General features: G+C 39.5%; 1 protein-coding gene across 1 annotated transcript in view; it reads right to left on the bottom strand.

Annotated features, from left to right (window-relative positions):
* Positions 1–16,291, bottom strand: part of LOC122792789 (anthrax toxin receptor 2-like) — a 465,974-nt gene extending 449,683 nt beyond the window's left edge. Inside the window, exon 1 of the mRNA XM_044060359.1 lies at positions 15,759–16,291. Coding sequence (XP_043916294.1) covers positions 15,759–15,877 — 119 coding nt within the window. The 5' untranslated portion in view covers positions 15,878–16,291. The remainder of the gene's footprint in view (positions 1–15,758) is intronic.
* Positions 16,292–17,763: the final 1,472 nt, after the last annotated feature.

The following is a 17,763-nucleotide window of genomic DNA, read 5'->3' on the forward strand; positions in this document are numbered from 1 at the left end:
GGAAAAAATTTTTTAATTTGCTCAGTTAGTAATGAACTGTAACTATTAAAACCTCAAAATCTGTTCCCAATTGAAAATTCAGTAAATGTACAGCTATGCTACTGCAAATGGTAATGTTAATTTCTATGCAAACGGTTCTACATTCTATTTTATATTCAGTTGTATTGTAGAGAATCTTCTGGTCAAGGTTGCGAATCCTTAAGACTAGTTCACCTACCCATTTAACAAATGTTAAATAAATAAGGATGGCACTAGTGAGCCTCATTAGTCCCCTGGTCAAATGTTAGCATTTCTGTCCAGTCCAAATGAGCTTGGTTAATCAACAAATCAAACAAAAGTATAGCAAACTGTGTTCAAAACATATAATAGAATGTCCGTTTCAAACAACATATAGCTGACATATTACCAGTTTATTTTAACCTGAGAGAAGCACTAAATGGGGACAAACTACAGTAGCGTGAAGAATGACAGTGCGTGTGACATGCTGGTTCATTGGATCACAAAGAACAATGAAAATTAGTCCATTAAGGACTCTGAGTTCTGTTTCCCTTGGATATTTAACAAACAGCAGCAAAAAAAGGTAAAGTTTCCACATTTGCATCTGTGCTCAATAATATGATTAAGGATTGTTGCCTGAAAGTATTTACATAGGTCCATTTTCCTCAGTTAGATGGAAAATGTTGGAAGTGTAATGGAAGAGAAAAAGGCACCTGGGAGCATATGTTCTCAGAGTGTAATAATTTGGCAGACTTTAAAAATTCCCTGCAGAGGATCTGTCAGGAATAGTGGACGAGCAAGTAAGTGAACAAATTTTTTTTAGCTAGGATATAGAATCTAAACGCAATGACTAGAAAGTCTAAACCAACCATCGTGAATATTTGACAGAGATAAAAGAACAGAAGTGTGATATTTTGGAAAGGCTAAATTACACAGAAAAAAGAATAGAAATTGTAGGAACAATGCAAGCAGAAAAAAAATTCTGGAGGAGTAATGAGGCTAAAAACAAGGCTGGAACTGAATGATTTATCTAATGTTGGTTTGATTATATTGTACAGAACAATATACATAATGTATAATGTTTGTAAATGTGAACTTGTTAATACGGTTTTGATTATTGTAATATTAAGTTTGCCTGTGTCACATGATAATATAATAAATGCATTTTGTTTAAAAAAAAAAAAGGGGGTGATAAAAATCATTCAAACCAAAGGATAAAAAGGTCACAAAAACAAACCATTCAGTAAAAACTCCAAGAAAAAAAAAGCCAAGCTAAAATGTTCACTTGTAATACATTAAATTTGCAATAAAGGCCCACATGATATACGCAAATGGCTTTATTGGCCTGAATGTACCCATAAAGACAAAAAAAGTCAATGACATTCAGAAGCCATGTAGTTGAAACACTATCTCCTTAAGGTGTCACTTCCATATATCCCATTGGCTTTTATTACAGGAGGTTTATTGTATTTCACAGTGAAAACTCACGTTTAACTGGGTTTTCCTTGCAGTTTTTATCTAATGTACTGTGTGACATTTTTACCCTTTGATTTGGATGCTAGTCTGGATACTTTGTAAGCACCTTAACATTTATGGACATCATGTTTTAAGCTCCACGCTTTCTGAAGTATAGCTAAACAATCCACTCATATTGTACTGTTGAGGTCATTAAAAAGGCCAAAACATGCATGTCCACAACTAGTGGATTTGGCTTTATTGGCCTGAATGTATTCAAAGACTTAAAGTAAAAAAAAAATCTAAATTATGCGGAAACTATGTAACTGCTGCAGCATGTCCTTAAGGCGTTGAATATATCACATGGGCTTTTGTTACAGGAGGTTTAAGGTATTGAACAGTGAAAACTGTAGCATGGCTGAGTGTTTCTTGTAGCTCTCAAGGATGAAAAAGTAGCAACAAAAAAATGTAAGCTACAACTGTGTAGAAGTTTGCATACATATTAATTTCAGATGAGCCACTGTTGCTGTACTGACCAGACATACTTGAGAAGAATGTGCAGGAATATTACAGCTGCATAACAAGCACTGTGCATAACCCCAAACTTTTTAAATACTATCCTTTTTGATTTTATCCAGTTCTTCCCCCTCCCTCTCTTTGTAGAATATCGGATCTGTAGTGCTTCTACTTAGCACACTATTGTGCTTTATATATGACGTGAGCAGAAACAGAACAGGAAGACTTGGGTATGCCAACAGGAGTGCCATCAGTGGCATGTTCTTGGAAATTTTGTAAATTATGCTAAGCAAACTAAGGCAAGTAGCTACAGTAAAAACACTGCCAAAGTTAAAGTAATTAACTCTGCTATGGACAAGAACTTCTCAGGTTCCATATGCAAGGTCATAGCTGCAATACCCACTCAGTCCAAAGGAGGTACACCCTCACCCCTTCTCACTCTCTCTCCCCTTCTCTGTTAAAAAAAAAAAAAAAAAAGAGCAACTCCAGTTACATTAAGACAAACCACAAATGAGGCAAACAGACTATTGTAAGCAAAACTAGTACCTCTTTGTCTTAAAAGATAACAAATCAAATAAAAGAATATGCTTGTACCCAAGCCTGTATCATTCTTAAACAAATACATATGTTAACCCTATAGATTATTTTATCAGCACCTATACAAAGAAAAAGTAAATTTCTTACATGTATCCAAATTTCTTACCTAAACCAGAAGGACAAACAGGTACACAAATTTTAATTAGCTACACCAACTGATCAGCCAACATAATTTGAATTTGCATTATTATGTATACATAAGACAAGAAATTGTAAGAATGACCACTTACTGACTTGAGAATCCTGGTTCTATCACAGAAAATACATACTTTAAGATGAGCAGACCAAAAATTCTGAAGGATATCCAAAGAAAACTGAAATAACACAGGTATGGCATGAAAACAAAACCAAGGTGATACACCAAGATCACAACTGCTCAGAGGTATAAATATTCTTACCAGTGATTATAGGATTATTCTAATGTAGGCAGAAAGATTGGTTATTGTCTAGTATAATACCCCCAATGAAGGTTGCACAGGTGTGTGCATGTTCCACTGTTGACTGACAAGACAATGGAAGCATGGTGTCAGTGAATGTCATGGTATGCATTAGTTCATACATCAACTCCTGAAGTTGTACAGCATAACACATTCATAACACTTCTCAACTAATTTGTGTATTAGTAAAAATCTGGTTAAGACTTCTGATGTTCAGTCCACTGTATCTTTACTATTGTGTGATAAGTAAAGCAAAAGTTGTAACGCCATAAACTCAGGAGTACGATAAATACTGTAAACTTTTGAACAATAAAACATTAAAAACCACACGGATTATAATTAATTAAAACACCAACATCAGTCCAACCTAATGCTTCAGTAAACAAATGTAAGTTTAGGGACGTTGCAAAAAAACTAATAACGGGTATTAGCTTTATTTCATGAATTTTTCAATTAATTCAACAAGCCGGAGGCTTAAAAAGCATAAACAAATGAAAACCATGTTCCTAAATGTACCCTGTAAATTTCTGTCAGTGCTCTCACTGGTGAAACAAAGGACATGGTTTGGCTACTAGGTCAGCAGCTCCTTAAATATCTACAGCAGCCATAATGTGCAAAAAATGTGTCAAGAATTAACAGTTTTTCTATTTTCAGTCCATTTTACTAATCTCGAATGTGCATCAGGAGTCATACTACATGTTATTTGAATGGAGCTGGTGTGCCACATGTTAAAAATTTAAAAATAAGTGTTTATATTATTTTGGGGTTAGCTGAAGACTCCCGAGACCCCCCCCCCCATTGAAACAGGCTGCCTCTGAAAGCTCCTCAGCCACTACAAGTGTGTGCAAAGCTTTACATCCCAACACTCCCACCTCCCCTCACACCACAATTAACACTGATAGCCACTACTCTTCTCCCATTACACCTGCACTCTTCTACAGTTCTTAATTCACCTTTCCCGAAAATCAAATTGCCTCCAAAGATCTCCTCACTCTACAAAATCAACAAAAAAAATCTCTCACCCTCCCCTTCTATACCTTTTCTCCTCCGTCCTCTCAACACCCTTCAACTCTCAGACAACATTCACCCTAACCCTGGCCCACAATAGCTCCCCAATTCCTACAAATACTTCACAAACACTCCAGCAGGTACCCAACATTAGTCCCAAAACTTCTCTTATTCGAACAACATATATAGTATTCTCAAGAAAATAACCAAATTCCACTCCTGGACAGCCCAATACTCCCCCAGTATAGTTGCACCATGTAAAACATGGCTCAAACCATATAACACTGACAAAGAATTTCTCTCCCACAGGTACATTCTACACTTGACAGAACACACAAAAAGGTGGACGCTTTGCCATTATATACTCAAACCTCCTAGCTTTACCCCCCAACACCCCTCCCCCCTCCTTTCACCCAGCTGCTCATTATTGCTAACTGTAAACTCAACAACGATAAAACCCTAACCATAGTTACAATCTACATACCTTTATTAGAACAAATCCTTCAGTGTATGTCTAACAGTAAACCTAATGAAATGATTATACTAGATGACATTAACATGAATTTGCTCCCCCTCATCTCTAACACTCCCTCCAGCATAAACCTACATGACTACATCCAACTTATCTCTTCTCCCACTTTTCTTCACAAACCCACAAATACCAGCTCTATCCTAGACTAGATTCTTGTCTCCAAAGCTAACCACCAGCACCACCCTGAATCCCTACCAGACTGAAATCAGCAACCACTCCCCTATATGCATCCAGAGTCTCCCCCACCTCTCTAGACCTCAAATTTAAAGAATGCCAAATACTAACCAGCTTCATCCCAGACACATTCAATAATTCTCTCACTGCTATAGACTAGTCCTTCCTCTCATCTCTACCTCTAGATGAAGCTGTTCTTCAGTTCAACTCCATCTTCCTAAACACACTGGACTCCCTTGCGCCTTTCAGAACTGCCATGGTCAAATCATGGCGCTCCCCTTCACTCACCAACTCTACTTGGTCTCTTATCCAAAACAGAGACTCCACCTGGCGACTCTGGACTAAGATCAAATATCCCACACACTATCAGAAATACAGAAACTCCAGAATCTAGCCAAAAAAATTGATAAAAAAAAAAGAACTTCTACCTCTCAGCCTAAAAATTCTGGTATACCATCAACCAAATTCTTCACCCAAGGAGTCTCTCAACTCCCAACCCTGCCCCAATAACAAACCCCAAGAAACTGCATCCATTTTCAATTCCTGCTTCATAGATACCATCACAAAACTTATGTAAAATCCTCACACAACCCACCCACACCTTCCACCACACCCCCCACTACAAAATAAGTCATTCTCACTAAATCCCGTTCCAACCAACTAAAATAAAAAAGTCTTATCAACCATGTTCCCCCCCATCAGCTGACAACCTGCCTTCTCGCTTCCTAAAGGCTGCTTCTAACTCCATAGCATATCCTGTGTCTCCATCCTCACAAACCACTCAGTGAATCCACTGTCCCTACTCTCTGGAAAAAAATCCACACCATACCTATCCAAAAAGGTGGAAATTCTGTAGAGCTATCTAATTATCGACCTATTACCATACACTCTTCCCATCTCCAAAATTCTTGAGCCCTGTGTTCATAACAAATCTCAGCTTATCTCACTTAAGAAAACCTGATCATCCCTACCCAGCACGGCTTCCACTCCCACCACAGTACGGCTTCCACTCCCACCACAGTACCACTACTGCACTTATTTCCTTTACTAACTCCATCTCTCAAGCCAGGGACAATAATAAACTAGTGTCCTACCTCTACTTAGATATCTCCAAATCCTTTGACACTGTTTCTCACCCCATTCTCCTCTCAAAACTTTCTCAACACAGCCTCTCTTCAGCTACTATCTCCTGGTTCAACAGCTACCTCACAGACGGACAGCAATCCATAAAATGGCTCTCTGCTCTATCGCCTTTTCTCCCCATCAACATGGGTGGCCCCTCAAGTCTCAATTTTAGGCCCTCCTCCTTTTTAACATATTTACTAATCAACTTCACACATCCTGCCCTCAGTCATCCCTCATACAGTACAGAGACAACTCCACAATCATCTCTATTGCTGATAACCCCTATGAACTTCTAACCCTGACACAAACATCTTTTAACATCACTGAAACATGGCTAACAACCAACTCATATTTAACCCTAAAAAGACAAAACTTCTCTTCCTCCCAAAATCCCTTTATCATCTTAAATCCTCATTCACCATCTCTTCCTTTAACACCACCATCATCACAGCTGAAACTCAACTAAGCTCCTTGGAGTAATAACAGACCACCAGCTGAAATTTGACATTCATGTACTTCATTGTATCAATAAAACCTACCAAAAGCTAGGACTACTGTATAGAAAGAAAAGGTTCCTCACACCTAATTCCAGGACCTCACTTGCCCAAGCATACCATCTCCCCAACATCTTCTACAGCTCCCAAACTCTAACCAACCTACAGTCCTCACTACTTTCCAAACTCAAAACCACCTACAAAGTTGCCAGATTTACAGCTCACCTGCCTTCCAAATCACATTACAGTCATGCTATCCAGGCACTCAGCTGGCTAGAGCATTTAACTCTCATATATGCGACTTCTTGCTATCCATTCTATTCTGAACAAACCCACCTCCTGCCCTACCATCTCCTCACTTGTCTCCCTCTATAAGCCCCCCCCCCCTCAATCCCTCAGAAGCTCAGACCAATGTCTCTTACAGATTTATAAACCTTAAAAAATCTATAGGACAGAATCTCTAGTGTGCCTTGCCTGCTCTTTCATGGAAAAAAGCTTCTCATAACCCTCAGAAATATTACCCACGTCCATGAATTCAAGAAAACTCTCAAAGGGTACCTTAACACCTGGACCTGTCACTGTAATCACCCCACTTGAACCCATCCCTTTTCTCCTCCACTATCCTCTCTACTCCTCCCAACTACTGTAACCTACTAAACTAACTGCCTTGCATTGTACAGCTGTCCTATGGCAATAACCCAATATGCCTTTTGCCAGTGTTTAGAAATTACCCAATTTTAAACCTATTACCCACATTAAATGTCTCATTTGCTGTTTATCTTTACCTATACTGTTATGAACATTCACAATTGTTTTATTGTATATTTCTTTTACCATATGTTACTTCAATCTTATAATTTTCCATGCTTTGTTGTACTGTGGAGCTTTTATAGACATTAGGTTAATTTGTATGCTATATTTTTTACTGTATTCTACTTCAAACTTGTAATTTTTCCTGCTTGTACTGTAGAGCTTTCCTCCACTGAAAAAGGCTTTTTGCTCAGTCAGACTATCCCGGTCACAAATATCAAAATAAATAAAAGTCGAGTTTATTAAAAGATCATAACATGTGATATGGGTGTGACTCTGAGCCACTGCCGACCTGACACCCCTATAAAGCATGGTTAGCTGCTTTGTGGGCAGGGGTTCTACTGGTAATCTCGGGGGGATGGGGGGGGATACTTGCTCAATAACCAAAAGATTAAAATATGAAACAACAAAAGTCTTCATTTACTTATTTACTTACTTACTAACATTTGATTACTGGAAAATTCCAACTGGGTAGAAGCCCATTTTCAGCAGAGGCCTAGGGAGAAAATCTCCAAAGTATTACAAAAGCATTTAAGTATAATTTTACAATCTTCAAAACTAACACAAAATCATTTACAGTTTAGTTATACCAGATTAAACACAATTGGAAAACATATGTAAGAACAGATACAACTCCTACGACAACGATTTAATATTTAGAGAAATTGTAGCCAGTTTAGAAAAATTAAAGGTAAATTAGTACAATATAAACAGGAATTTCAATATGGAAATGAGAGGGGGAAAAAAAAGTCATGTCACAGCTACATACTTGTATGATAACAGTCTAGAGAGTTAATGAAGATACACAGAGTGACGTAAGGAAACGAGTGAAAAGGGTAAGGATGGATGTGCATGGTATAAATAGGTACTTGCTCATATTCAGGGATATTGTTTATCCTGGGGTTGAGAAAAAACAGAACCAGATTTAGGCTATGAAGTCTTTCAGAATGGTTTTAAATGGCTGGTGGGAGGATTTTGAACTGATGGAGTTCAAGGCCTTAACAAGATGGTATGGGTACAGACCATGACCAGCAGATTTGATAGTTTGTGGATAGAGTTTTTTTTTTTTCCCATCGGACTGTAATGCCAGAGATATGAACAGTATTTACTGCTGGATAAGAATACAGGTGCTGGAAATTTTATGGGTGTATAACATTTTCCAAGCCTTCTTCCACACACACACACACACACACACACACACACACACACACACGTGTGTATATCCATTACATCCGTTTCCCGTTTTTGCATATGGGGTCAGGGTGTCACTTCAACAGTGACAATTATCTAGAGCCAAGGTTTATACAGTTGGGTGGCTAGTCCTGCTGCAGATATATATAGCTAGATGGATATGTAGACACACAACAGACAATGAGCAAGAAATAGTGCCAAACAGGGATAACATTAGCAGGGAAATAATGTACCTGTAGGTGTTGTGAGGCCTGAAACCACAGGTGGAGGGCCTTCACATTTCTGAAAGGTCCGTTATTTCCCTGTAATGCCCACCCTGGAGGCACTACTGCACTTAGTAAGTGGGCTACTAAATTCTGTAATTGCTTTACTATTAGTGTAAACATGTTTTGGCAAAACTTACTTTAAGCACTCCACAAGATGTGCAGAAGCAAACCTTGCACATGCCCTATCATTGGTCATGCCCTTAACTACAAAGTCCCAGCCCAGTGGTTAAATTTTCATCAAACATTAAAAACCGAGCAATATAACATAATAAATAGTACAGTTATTGTTATCATAAAATGCCACATTACATATAAAGTGCCATTCAAATGTATAACATTACACTTACCATTTGCTTCCAGTTTGATTTATATGTTGCTTACCTGTATTCACAATGTATTTTACATTTGTGTATAAAATGTTTATTTTAAAATAAGAGATTGGGGCGCTACTGCTTGCAGGACCCCCACAACAGGAAAAAATACAACAAAAGCACAGTAGTTTCCACCTTGGATCCCGGAAACTACCGTCCCATCAGTCTGACAAGCCTTATCTGCAAAGCCATGGAGCGTATTATCATGGAACTTATAAAGAAAGACATTGGCAACCTTCAAACACTGGACCCCACCCAGTTTGGGTTCGTGAAGAGTTGATCTTGTCTCCTGAACTTGACTGACTTCTTCGAATCAGTCTCCAGAGCCATGGACAAGGGTAAGGTGGTCCACACAGCCTATCTAGACCTTGCCAAGGCCTTTGACACCATCCCCCACTCTGATATCATATATAAACTTACTAAGCTGGGCATTAATCCCTATGTCACCCAATGGGTTGCTAACTGGCTTACTGACAGAACCCACACTGTAAAAGTAGCAGACTCCAAATCCAGCTCCAGACAAGTGACAAGTGGAGTACCTCAGGGTTCAGTCCTGGGACCGCTCTTGTTTGGCATCTACTTCTCTGAAGTACAAGCCAACACTAAGGGACTCTGGATAACAAAGTTTGCAGATGACTGCAAACTGGGAGCCATTATTGAATCCCCAAATGATGTGGATACTCTACAAAGGGCCTTACAGAAACAGATGCTTGGTGCCAGAGCCATGGGCTCAAGCTCAATGCCAAGAAATGTATAGTTATCCCCTTTGGGAAAAAACATGTATCCGTGAATTACCATATAGGTGGCAGTACACTAAACTCCAAAAGTTTGATAAGAGACTTCGGGCCACAGGTGGACAGTGGTCTCACCTTCGATAACCACATCGCCACAACAGTCAGGAAATCCTATGTGGCACACCTCATCACTAAGGGCTTTTCATCCAGAAAAAAGGAGGTCATTGTCCCACTGTACTCATCCCTCATTAGACCCATTACAGAATACAACGCCCAGTTTGGTATGTACCTCTCAAGACATCTGCAACAACTGGAAAGGCCACAGAAATACCTCACTAAAAGAATCACAGGCCTAAAGCAGATGCCCTACACTGACCGCCTTAAGAAAATCCAGCTATACTCTGTCGCATATCATCTACTCAGAGGCGATCTTTGCTTAACATACAAGGCCATGTCAAACCCAGAGCTGTTGGACATGCTACACTTAAAGAAATCTCAATCCCTGAGAGCCACATGCTCCAGGGATCTAAACCTTGTCATCACAATAAACAAAACATGCTGGAGGGATAGATTCCTGACCCAGAGACTCCCCAGACTCTGGAATAGATTGCCCATACATGTCAAGCAGAGTGCCTCTTTGGCCCTCTTCAAAAGGAACCTTGACGATTGGATGGGAGAAAGGAAATTCACCCCGGGGATCACGTCAGTCGCCCTGCTAGACAGGGGTCCAGGGAAGTAAATAGTATGGGAAGAAATAGCCAGGGAATTGTTATGGCTAGGCTTGTATAGGCCCTAGGGCCGATAGCCTAGTACCAACCTATGAACCTAAATACACTACCCCTCAAGTGGGGCTATTGCCTCCACTGCAGTAAATTTGAAATCATTGTAAATGCAAATTTCAGAGGCCTGTGTACCTATGGTGAGGTTCTGGGGAGAAAGCAGCCCCCCCTCCTCCCATGAAAGTAGGTATTCCTCTTAACTTTACAACTGATAAAAAGGCTGAAGTTCTATCATACTGGGTTGCAGAGGTATTGCTATGGAGATAGAAAGTGACAGCTGCACTGGGTGCAAGACCTTAGGGGTGAGTTCAGCAGAAGCCAGTGGTCCTAGAGTACAGTACTGATATTCAGAAATGAATGCCAACACTATTTTTGGTCAAGAATGTAGTGCTAAAGCCCTTGTGTGTGTGGTATTTTAACTCTAACAAGCCACTTGTTACATCTGTACCAAGTGGTGTTGGTACAATTTCAAAGCCAAAAAGAGTTTGTGTGTGTGAGCTCAACTCATGAGAGAACATTTCCCACTATCCTCAGTTTAGCAATAAGATTAGGAAACTGAACAAGACACCAGATAAACTAAATACAATGCCACCAGATTGCTGTATCATTAAGACAACACTTTACAGGAATTATTTGACTTATTTATGAGTAAATCAAGTTGTAGTCCACACAATCTGAATGAATGTGAATCTCTCTCCATCTCTCTCTCCCTCTCTTTGCCATCACTCAAGTCAAATCCACACCCAAACCTGCATGATAACAGTGTTGGGTGCTTAAGTTGCACTATTACACAAATTTGTTGCTAGCCCACTCACTCCAGGATGGAAGGCAGGAGTGGTCCTCTCTTTGTAAGGAAGACAAGGGTGTGTGCCAATTGTGTGCCAAGTCACCAGTAAAACTATGCCTTCTGTGGCAGCTGAAGCTATATGACATTACGTGAGGCGATGCTCATAATGTCACTAGCACTGCCAGTCAGGGCAAATACAACTCCTCCTTAGCATACAGGGCCAAGGTGTGTGATGCTGTACTTTGCTCTGCTCCATTTCCCCTGCCCAACCAGACTCAGACCCAGGGATAACCCCAGCAATACTAAGGAAATTATGATGCAGCCAGACAACTGATGGTCTGTGGAGGGCACTCAAATGAGGAAGAGAGAGAATGCTATGGTCACTTCTGAGAGCGAGAAATGCGATAGGAAGGTTAATCAACCATTATCCTTGAAACATTAATATTTTTACATGTTACAGTGCAAAAAACCTATGCACCTCCAAAATGTGCATGTGGTTTACTAAAGTATTTTACAGAATGGGAGACCTGTACATTAGCACCACTACTGAAGAAAGAATGGTCACCAGCAGGTTGTTAATCTAATGATAATGCCCACTGAAAAACAAAGCCACCTCTTCAGGGAAGCGTATAAAGAAGCTGCCGTGGAGCTCGAACTGAAAGAAAGCTAATTTCTGCCATTATTTTACTCTCACTAAGCAGCCATTTCGCAAGTGTAAAATAAAGAGAAAATTAAAAACTAAATAAATAATTAAATAAATAAATAAATAAAAACAGAAAAGTGTGTGCAAGAGACAGTGTATGCATGAATGCAAGTGAGAATAAGATTGACTGAGCCATTATTTTACAAAACTACAAAGTACTGCTTAGACAGTAAGTGCAAAATTAAAAGAAATATAAAGAAACTGTGTGTTTATGTTTCTGTTTGCGTGTGCAAGTGTATGCATGCATGAAAGCAGAAGCAAGTGTGTGAAGAGTGAGAGTGATTGAGCAGTGGCAGCAGCAGCACTTAAAAGATCTGCATACCTATCAACTTCTTAGCTCAAGGTATCTGGATAAAGCCTAAAATAAAGGGGGAACAAAAGCTCCAAATAGGAACACATTTAAATATTACTCTTATAAAATTACCAAATTGCTTAAACAACAAGATTTGTGTTAGCATGCATTTTATGAAGCACAGGAATGTGTGTGTGTGTGTGTGTGTGTGTGTGTGTGTGTGTGTGTGTGCGCGCACATGAGTGAGAGAAAGAGAAAACAACCACTGACAGCAGCAGTTAAGGTATTTACATACCCCCTCCACCTCTTAGCTCAAGAAATCAGCACTGTTTTACAACAGTAACCCCCTGGTCGTTTTGCACAGAAATGGGCGCAGACAGACTAATTGACAGTTTACTATCAAAAGCATGAAAATCACTTACACGAACGGTGATTTCCACGACAGATAATGTTGACTCATACATATTAAGTAGGTTGTAGGTCGACGCAACAAAGTCGACAAATTCTGTCGACCATAGTTTCTAAATCCCCCATTCACATCAATGCTGTGAATCCCTGCCCTGTGTACATCATTCTAAGTGGACATACACATGAACATCGACATTCCGACTGTCGCTCCTACCATGGTCGAGGAGGTGGCTGTCGGACATGTCAACGTCGACCTTTGACTGCAAACCCTAATTGACATAACCTGTGGCTGTGATGTGCCATGCAAATAAGGCATGACTGACAAGCCATGCAGATTTCCCTGCGACATCATGAATATTCATTGTGTAGTCCTAGCTTACCCTCTTCCTCAATATAGTATGATCATGGGAGTTCGTATAGTGGAGAGGGTGCATGGAGGCTTGCACCCCTTCCAATTGTGATTGCAATGTTCTAAATGGGCCCCAGATTTATGATCAATGTAGCTAGCATTTTAGATATAGTGTTTGCTAATGGCAGCCATAATGTGAATGGCAAGACATTCCTGAATAACAGTTATGTTCTGCAAGGTTAAGCACACGTTTAAAAAAAAAAAAAAAAAAAAGAGTATGCATTTTCTTTACTCTTGTTCCTGCGGCAGTAGTTTCTGTGGGTGTTATGTACTTTATTTTAAAGATATAGACTTCTGTTAAATTCCAAATTCCTCTCCCAACAGATCCTGTTACCAGGAATCAAAGTAATCACAACAATGCTTTTTTCCCTTGACACCAGCGGACACCATTGGCTTTTTTTCTGTTAATAACTTAAAAGGATACTACGGAAGGACCCTAAACCTTACTGGGGACATATGGGTTTGGAGGACTAACGTGCATGATTTAAAGTTTTATAAATTCTATTTTGTTACAGTTATTCTATGGCCAAAAAGGTAAGGCCAAGAATAGAACAAAAACACAAAACATTAACAGCACTTAATTAACCTGCTCACTGCACGTCATCAACCATTAAAAGTTTTAGTGTTTAATCACACAGCAAACAGCACAACACTTGTGTGACCCTTACTGATGCTTAATTGATGTCTACAGTTACCTTTATTTCTTTTTGGTCTCTTTTTTCATAGAAGTTCATAAAAATGTAGGAAACTTGTGCATCATTGCAACCAGATTCTGACCAGGAGAAAATGCTGTTTTTCAAGCCGTACTCAGCACAATAAATGTAGTCAAGGTTTGTAATGAGGACAGTATAGCAGTCCTTACTACATCTTTCTAGCTTTTTACCTTTCTGGCCGACAACTATAGGGAGTTTTTGTGTTTCTGCTGAGGACTAGTAGGGCCAGCAAAATGGAACAGTGAGGGTCATGACAGCCGAATGAGTTGTACTCATTCATCACTGCTACGTCTTTGAAAGAACAACTTTGGAAGTGCAGGACATCAGTTACACAGACTTCTACATTTCTCTGCAGAGAACTGGCTTGGCAGTTCCTACGATTGCTGGTGAAATGAATCAGCCTCAGCATGCCTTTCAAGCGTTCACAACTGTGCTTGAAGTCTGTCTTTTCCTGTTGTACCGTTACTGTGTCACATGTAAAAGCTGCATTTCTGGGTCAAAGTATTGAGGCCATCAGTCACCAATGTCGTATGAATGACAAGTGTTTTAAGGTGCCATTTCATACCCATTATGACATGTACGACACTGCAAACATGTCATTGCACCCTGCAAGTTTATAATGGCAGTCTATGAGGCATTTTTCCCCACGCCGTTTTTGGCTTGCTGTCCAATTCTTAAGAAACCAGGTGAGAAATGTCTCCTAACAACATGAAATCACACCCAAAGTATACGACGGTGTGATCAACCTGAAATCAAATCAGTTTGCCTAAAAACATTTACACAACACATCTTGAAATGTATTTAAGACACATACATATACTGGTACAATTACAGTAATAGGTACAGAGTCTGGAATCTGGTTGCGATAATACGCAAGTACCAAATGTATTCATTTGTGTATAGACTAAAAATCCCAGATGAATATTCATGCACACGAACAAAAACATCCACATGTTTATTCATCAATTAACAAAAATATCACCTGTATTGGGCGGGCCTTGCTATTGCGCATTGGGTGGGTTCTGTTGTAAAACATTGCAAAGAAATCTGGTTAAAGCCTAAAATAAATGTGGAGCAAAGGCTGTAAAATAGGAACCGCTTTTAAATATTGCTGTTACAAAATTAGAAAATTTCTTGAACAACAGGATTTGTGTTAGCATGCATTTTTCTGAAGAATACTGACACTCAAATGCATGTTACTATCTAGTGACTTCAAGCCCCAATGATTGCCAACAAACCACACATTTCAAGAGTAAGGGGCCAAAACAATTAAGCAAATATCTGGATATTTCTGAAAGTGTTACATTTTGGATTTAAAATACTTCCTCTAACACCATACATATACTACAAGTTTGAAATAAGTGGAAGAACTATTTTACATCAAAAAATATATATTAAAAATATAGTAATAAAAAAATAAATAAGTAAAACACAGCTCATTACCAAACCAGTTTGGGTTACTGAAGAAAAACAAAACAAAACAAAAAAAAAAAAAACACAGCCCTGGGCGGAGTCCTTTCCAGGGGTGTATAGGGCCCTCTGCTTATAACACCCCTGGGCGGGCATTATTTACACAGTAACACACACATTGTTGGAAATTACTCAAAATCCATCTCCAAATACCTTTTGACAGTGTGTGTTTTATGACAGAACCTGGCACATGGTATATTGAACTGTTCCAACTTCACATCTGAATTCATTTATTTTTGCTTTGAGAAAAATGAATCAAAGTAAAAAGAATGACATTCATAAAAGTCATACTCTTATTTTACTTCCGAAAATGTATGCATGTATTTTAAGTTATGCTCTAGCAAATTCTGCCAATTGTTGGCACCAATGTCTAAAAAGTGTTCCTGATCGGGGCCTTTGTCCTAATCTTTCTGTCTTTGTCTCCAATTCTGAAAACAGAAACACAGAGGTATGCAACTAAGTACACAACGGAAAAGAACGAAAAACTCACTTGTCCAAAACAAAATACATGTCAAACGCTCCCTTACAAGACAGCTGTTCTGCCCAAGATCCCTGGACCATAAATAGGGGGATGATGAAGTACAAAAGTACTCGACGGCACTGCTTCATCTCTACCGTGAACACAGTGAGCCCCGAATGCTGATCACCAGCTGAAGTAATGGGGACCTTAGATTTGAGAAGAGCGCTGTAATAGGAAATGGAGGAAATCGACTCTCCGGCCAGTCCTCGCCGCAATATTTAGTTAACAAACCGTGGCTAGCTTCTTCTTTTGCCGGTGGTATAACTTTACTTAGCTTAGCTCCAATCACGGCAGACAGCACCACCTAGATAAGGTTCGAGATCTCAACAACTACAACTAATAGTACATGAGCGGTAAACTTAGTTTACTTTGCCCCATTACTAAACCAGAACGTATTATGGCGGTTAACCTACTGGGAAAAACACAGAAATAAATGTGTAACGGAAATAAAGGTTGCAAACATGCAAAGTGCTACAGTGTTCCCTTTTCATCTCCACCCCTTATGACGCACTGGGTAGCAGCTCAGTAGGAAACACAGCAGATGTTGAATTGAGTGATAGTCAGGAACGTAGAGGATTATTATTACCATTATTATTATTATTTTAATAAATTGTGCTAAGTTGTACACTTTGGGGAGACTTCGACAGTACTAAGAAATATAAGTAGGGAAGTAAAACAAGAAGAGTCTAACGCGTGAGTTTGTATAGTCTTGAACGGGTGTAGTTTAGTTAAAGAATTTGGCAGTGCACGAAATACAAAACTATAGCTAGCTAGGATGGGGCAAAATGGCACTGCCCGGGCATAAAGTGTTGGGGTGGGGTGAGCACGATTAGCCAATTACGAACGTTCTTTGCTGCATGCATTTGCGGTCAAACCTGACTTCAGCGGTCGCCCATACCTCTCAAGTGTACCTCATTTCGGGGAACGTTCCTCAATTGGGGTCTTAAAAAGTTCATGTTCCTCGAAGTTCCACACTAAAAGGGTCAGTCACACATTCAGTGTTAGCAATATTTTAACTGATAGCAATGGTAAATAGAACTGAATCAGATTATTTAATTAAGATTTATTCTATAAGTAAAAACAGCACATATTAGCCAGCTATGTCAAGCAAAGTTCCTCATTAGCACTCTTCAAGAAAAATCTTGATGAGTAGATGGGAAACTGGAAATACACCCCAGGGATCACTTCTGTGGCTCTGCTCAACAGGGGCACAGGAAAATAACTTTCTTGGGTGGCGTAAGCCAGGGAACCTTGTTGGCTAGGCTTACGTAGGCCCTTGGGCCGATAGCCTACTTTCGAAGCTATGAGCTATTTGAAGTTGTTAGTAAGGCATTAGTACGTGCTCCACATTTTGTCCAATTTGTTTGACATTATGAGAGGCAGTGTTCCTCATTTTGGAGATGGAAGGTTAAGAGCTATGCTGTATGGTTTAAACTTTAGCAATTGCTTGCTACAGTTTAAAACATTTTTTAAGGTAAATCCTGAATGCCATGTCGGGGCGCACCTGCAGAATATAAACTGTGACCCCTGTAGCAAGCAGTTTACTACAGTTTAAAAGACATATGTTTTTAAATAAAACCTGAGCATTTTAGCACTCCCTCCTGAATATAAACTGCAGTGGCGGCTGGTGACTTCAAATCAAAAAGGGGGCTGCAGGAGACAGCTGAATTGGTGGGGTCAATGGGAAGGGGTGCGGCCAACTAGAAAGGGGAGGAGCTATGCTCAAAACCACAAAAACTGTAACTTTAATTAAATACGCTGCCCTGGGTGCCAAACCATCATTATGAGAGTAAAATCAAGCCAAAATGAAGTGTAGATGAAAAAAAATATTTCATTGCATTGGCTGCATAACAGTTTATTTAATATCTAGATGGAAACAAAAAGGTTGTGAGGCATGAAAAAAATAAATTACTTTTTAAATGCATTACTGGAATGCCAGTCAACAGTGGTGCTGCGGTAGCATTGTCGCCACACA

This window comes from Protopterus annectens, chromosome 2.part0, assembly GCF_019279795.1.
Source record: "Protopterus annectens isolate FY-2018-M chromosome 2.part0, PAN1.0, whole genome shotgun sequence".
In the NCBI taxonomy this organism is placed as follows: Eukaryota; Metazoa; Chordata; order Ceratodontiformes; family Protopteridae; genus Protopterus; species Protopterus annectens.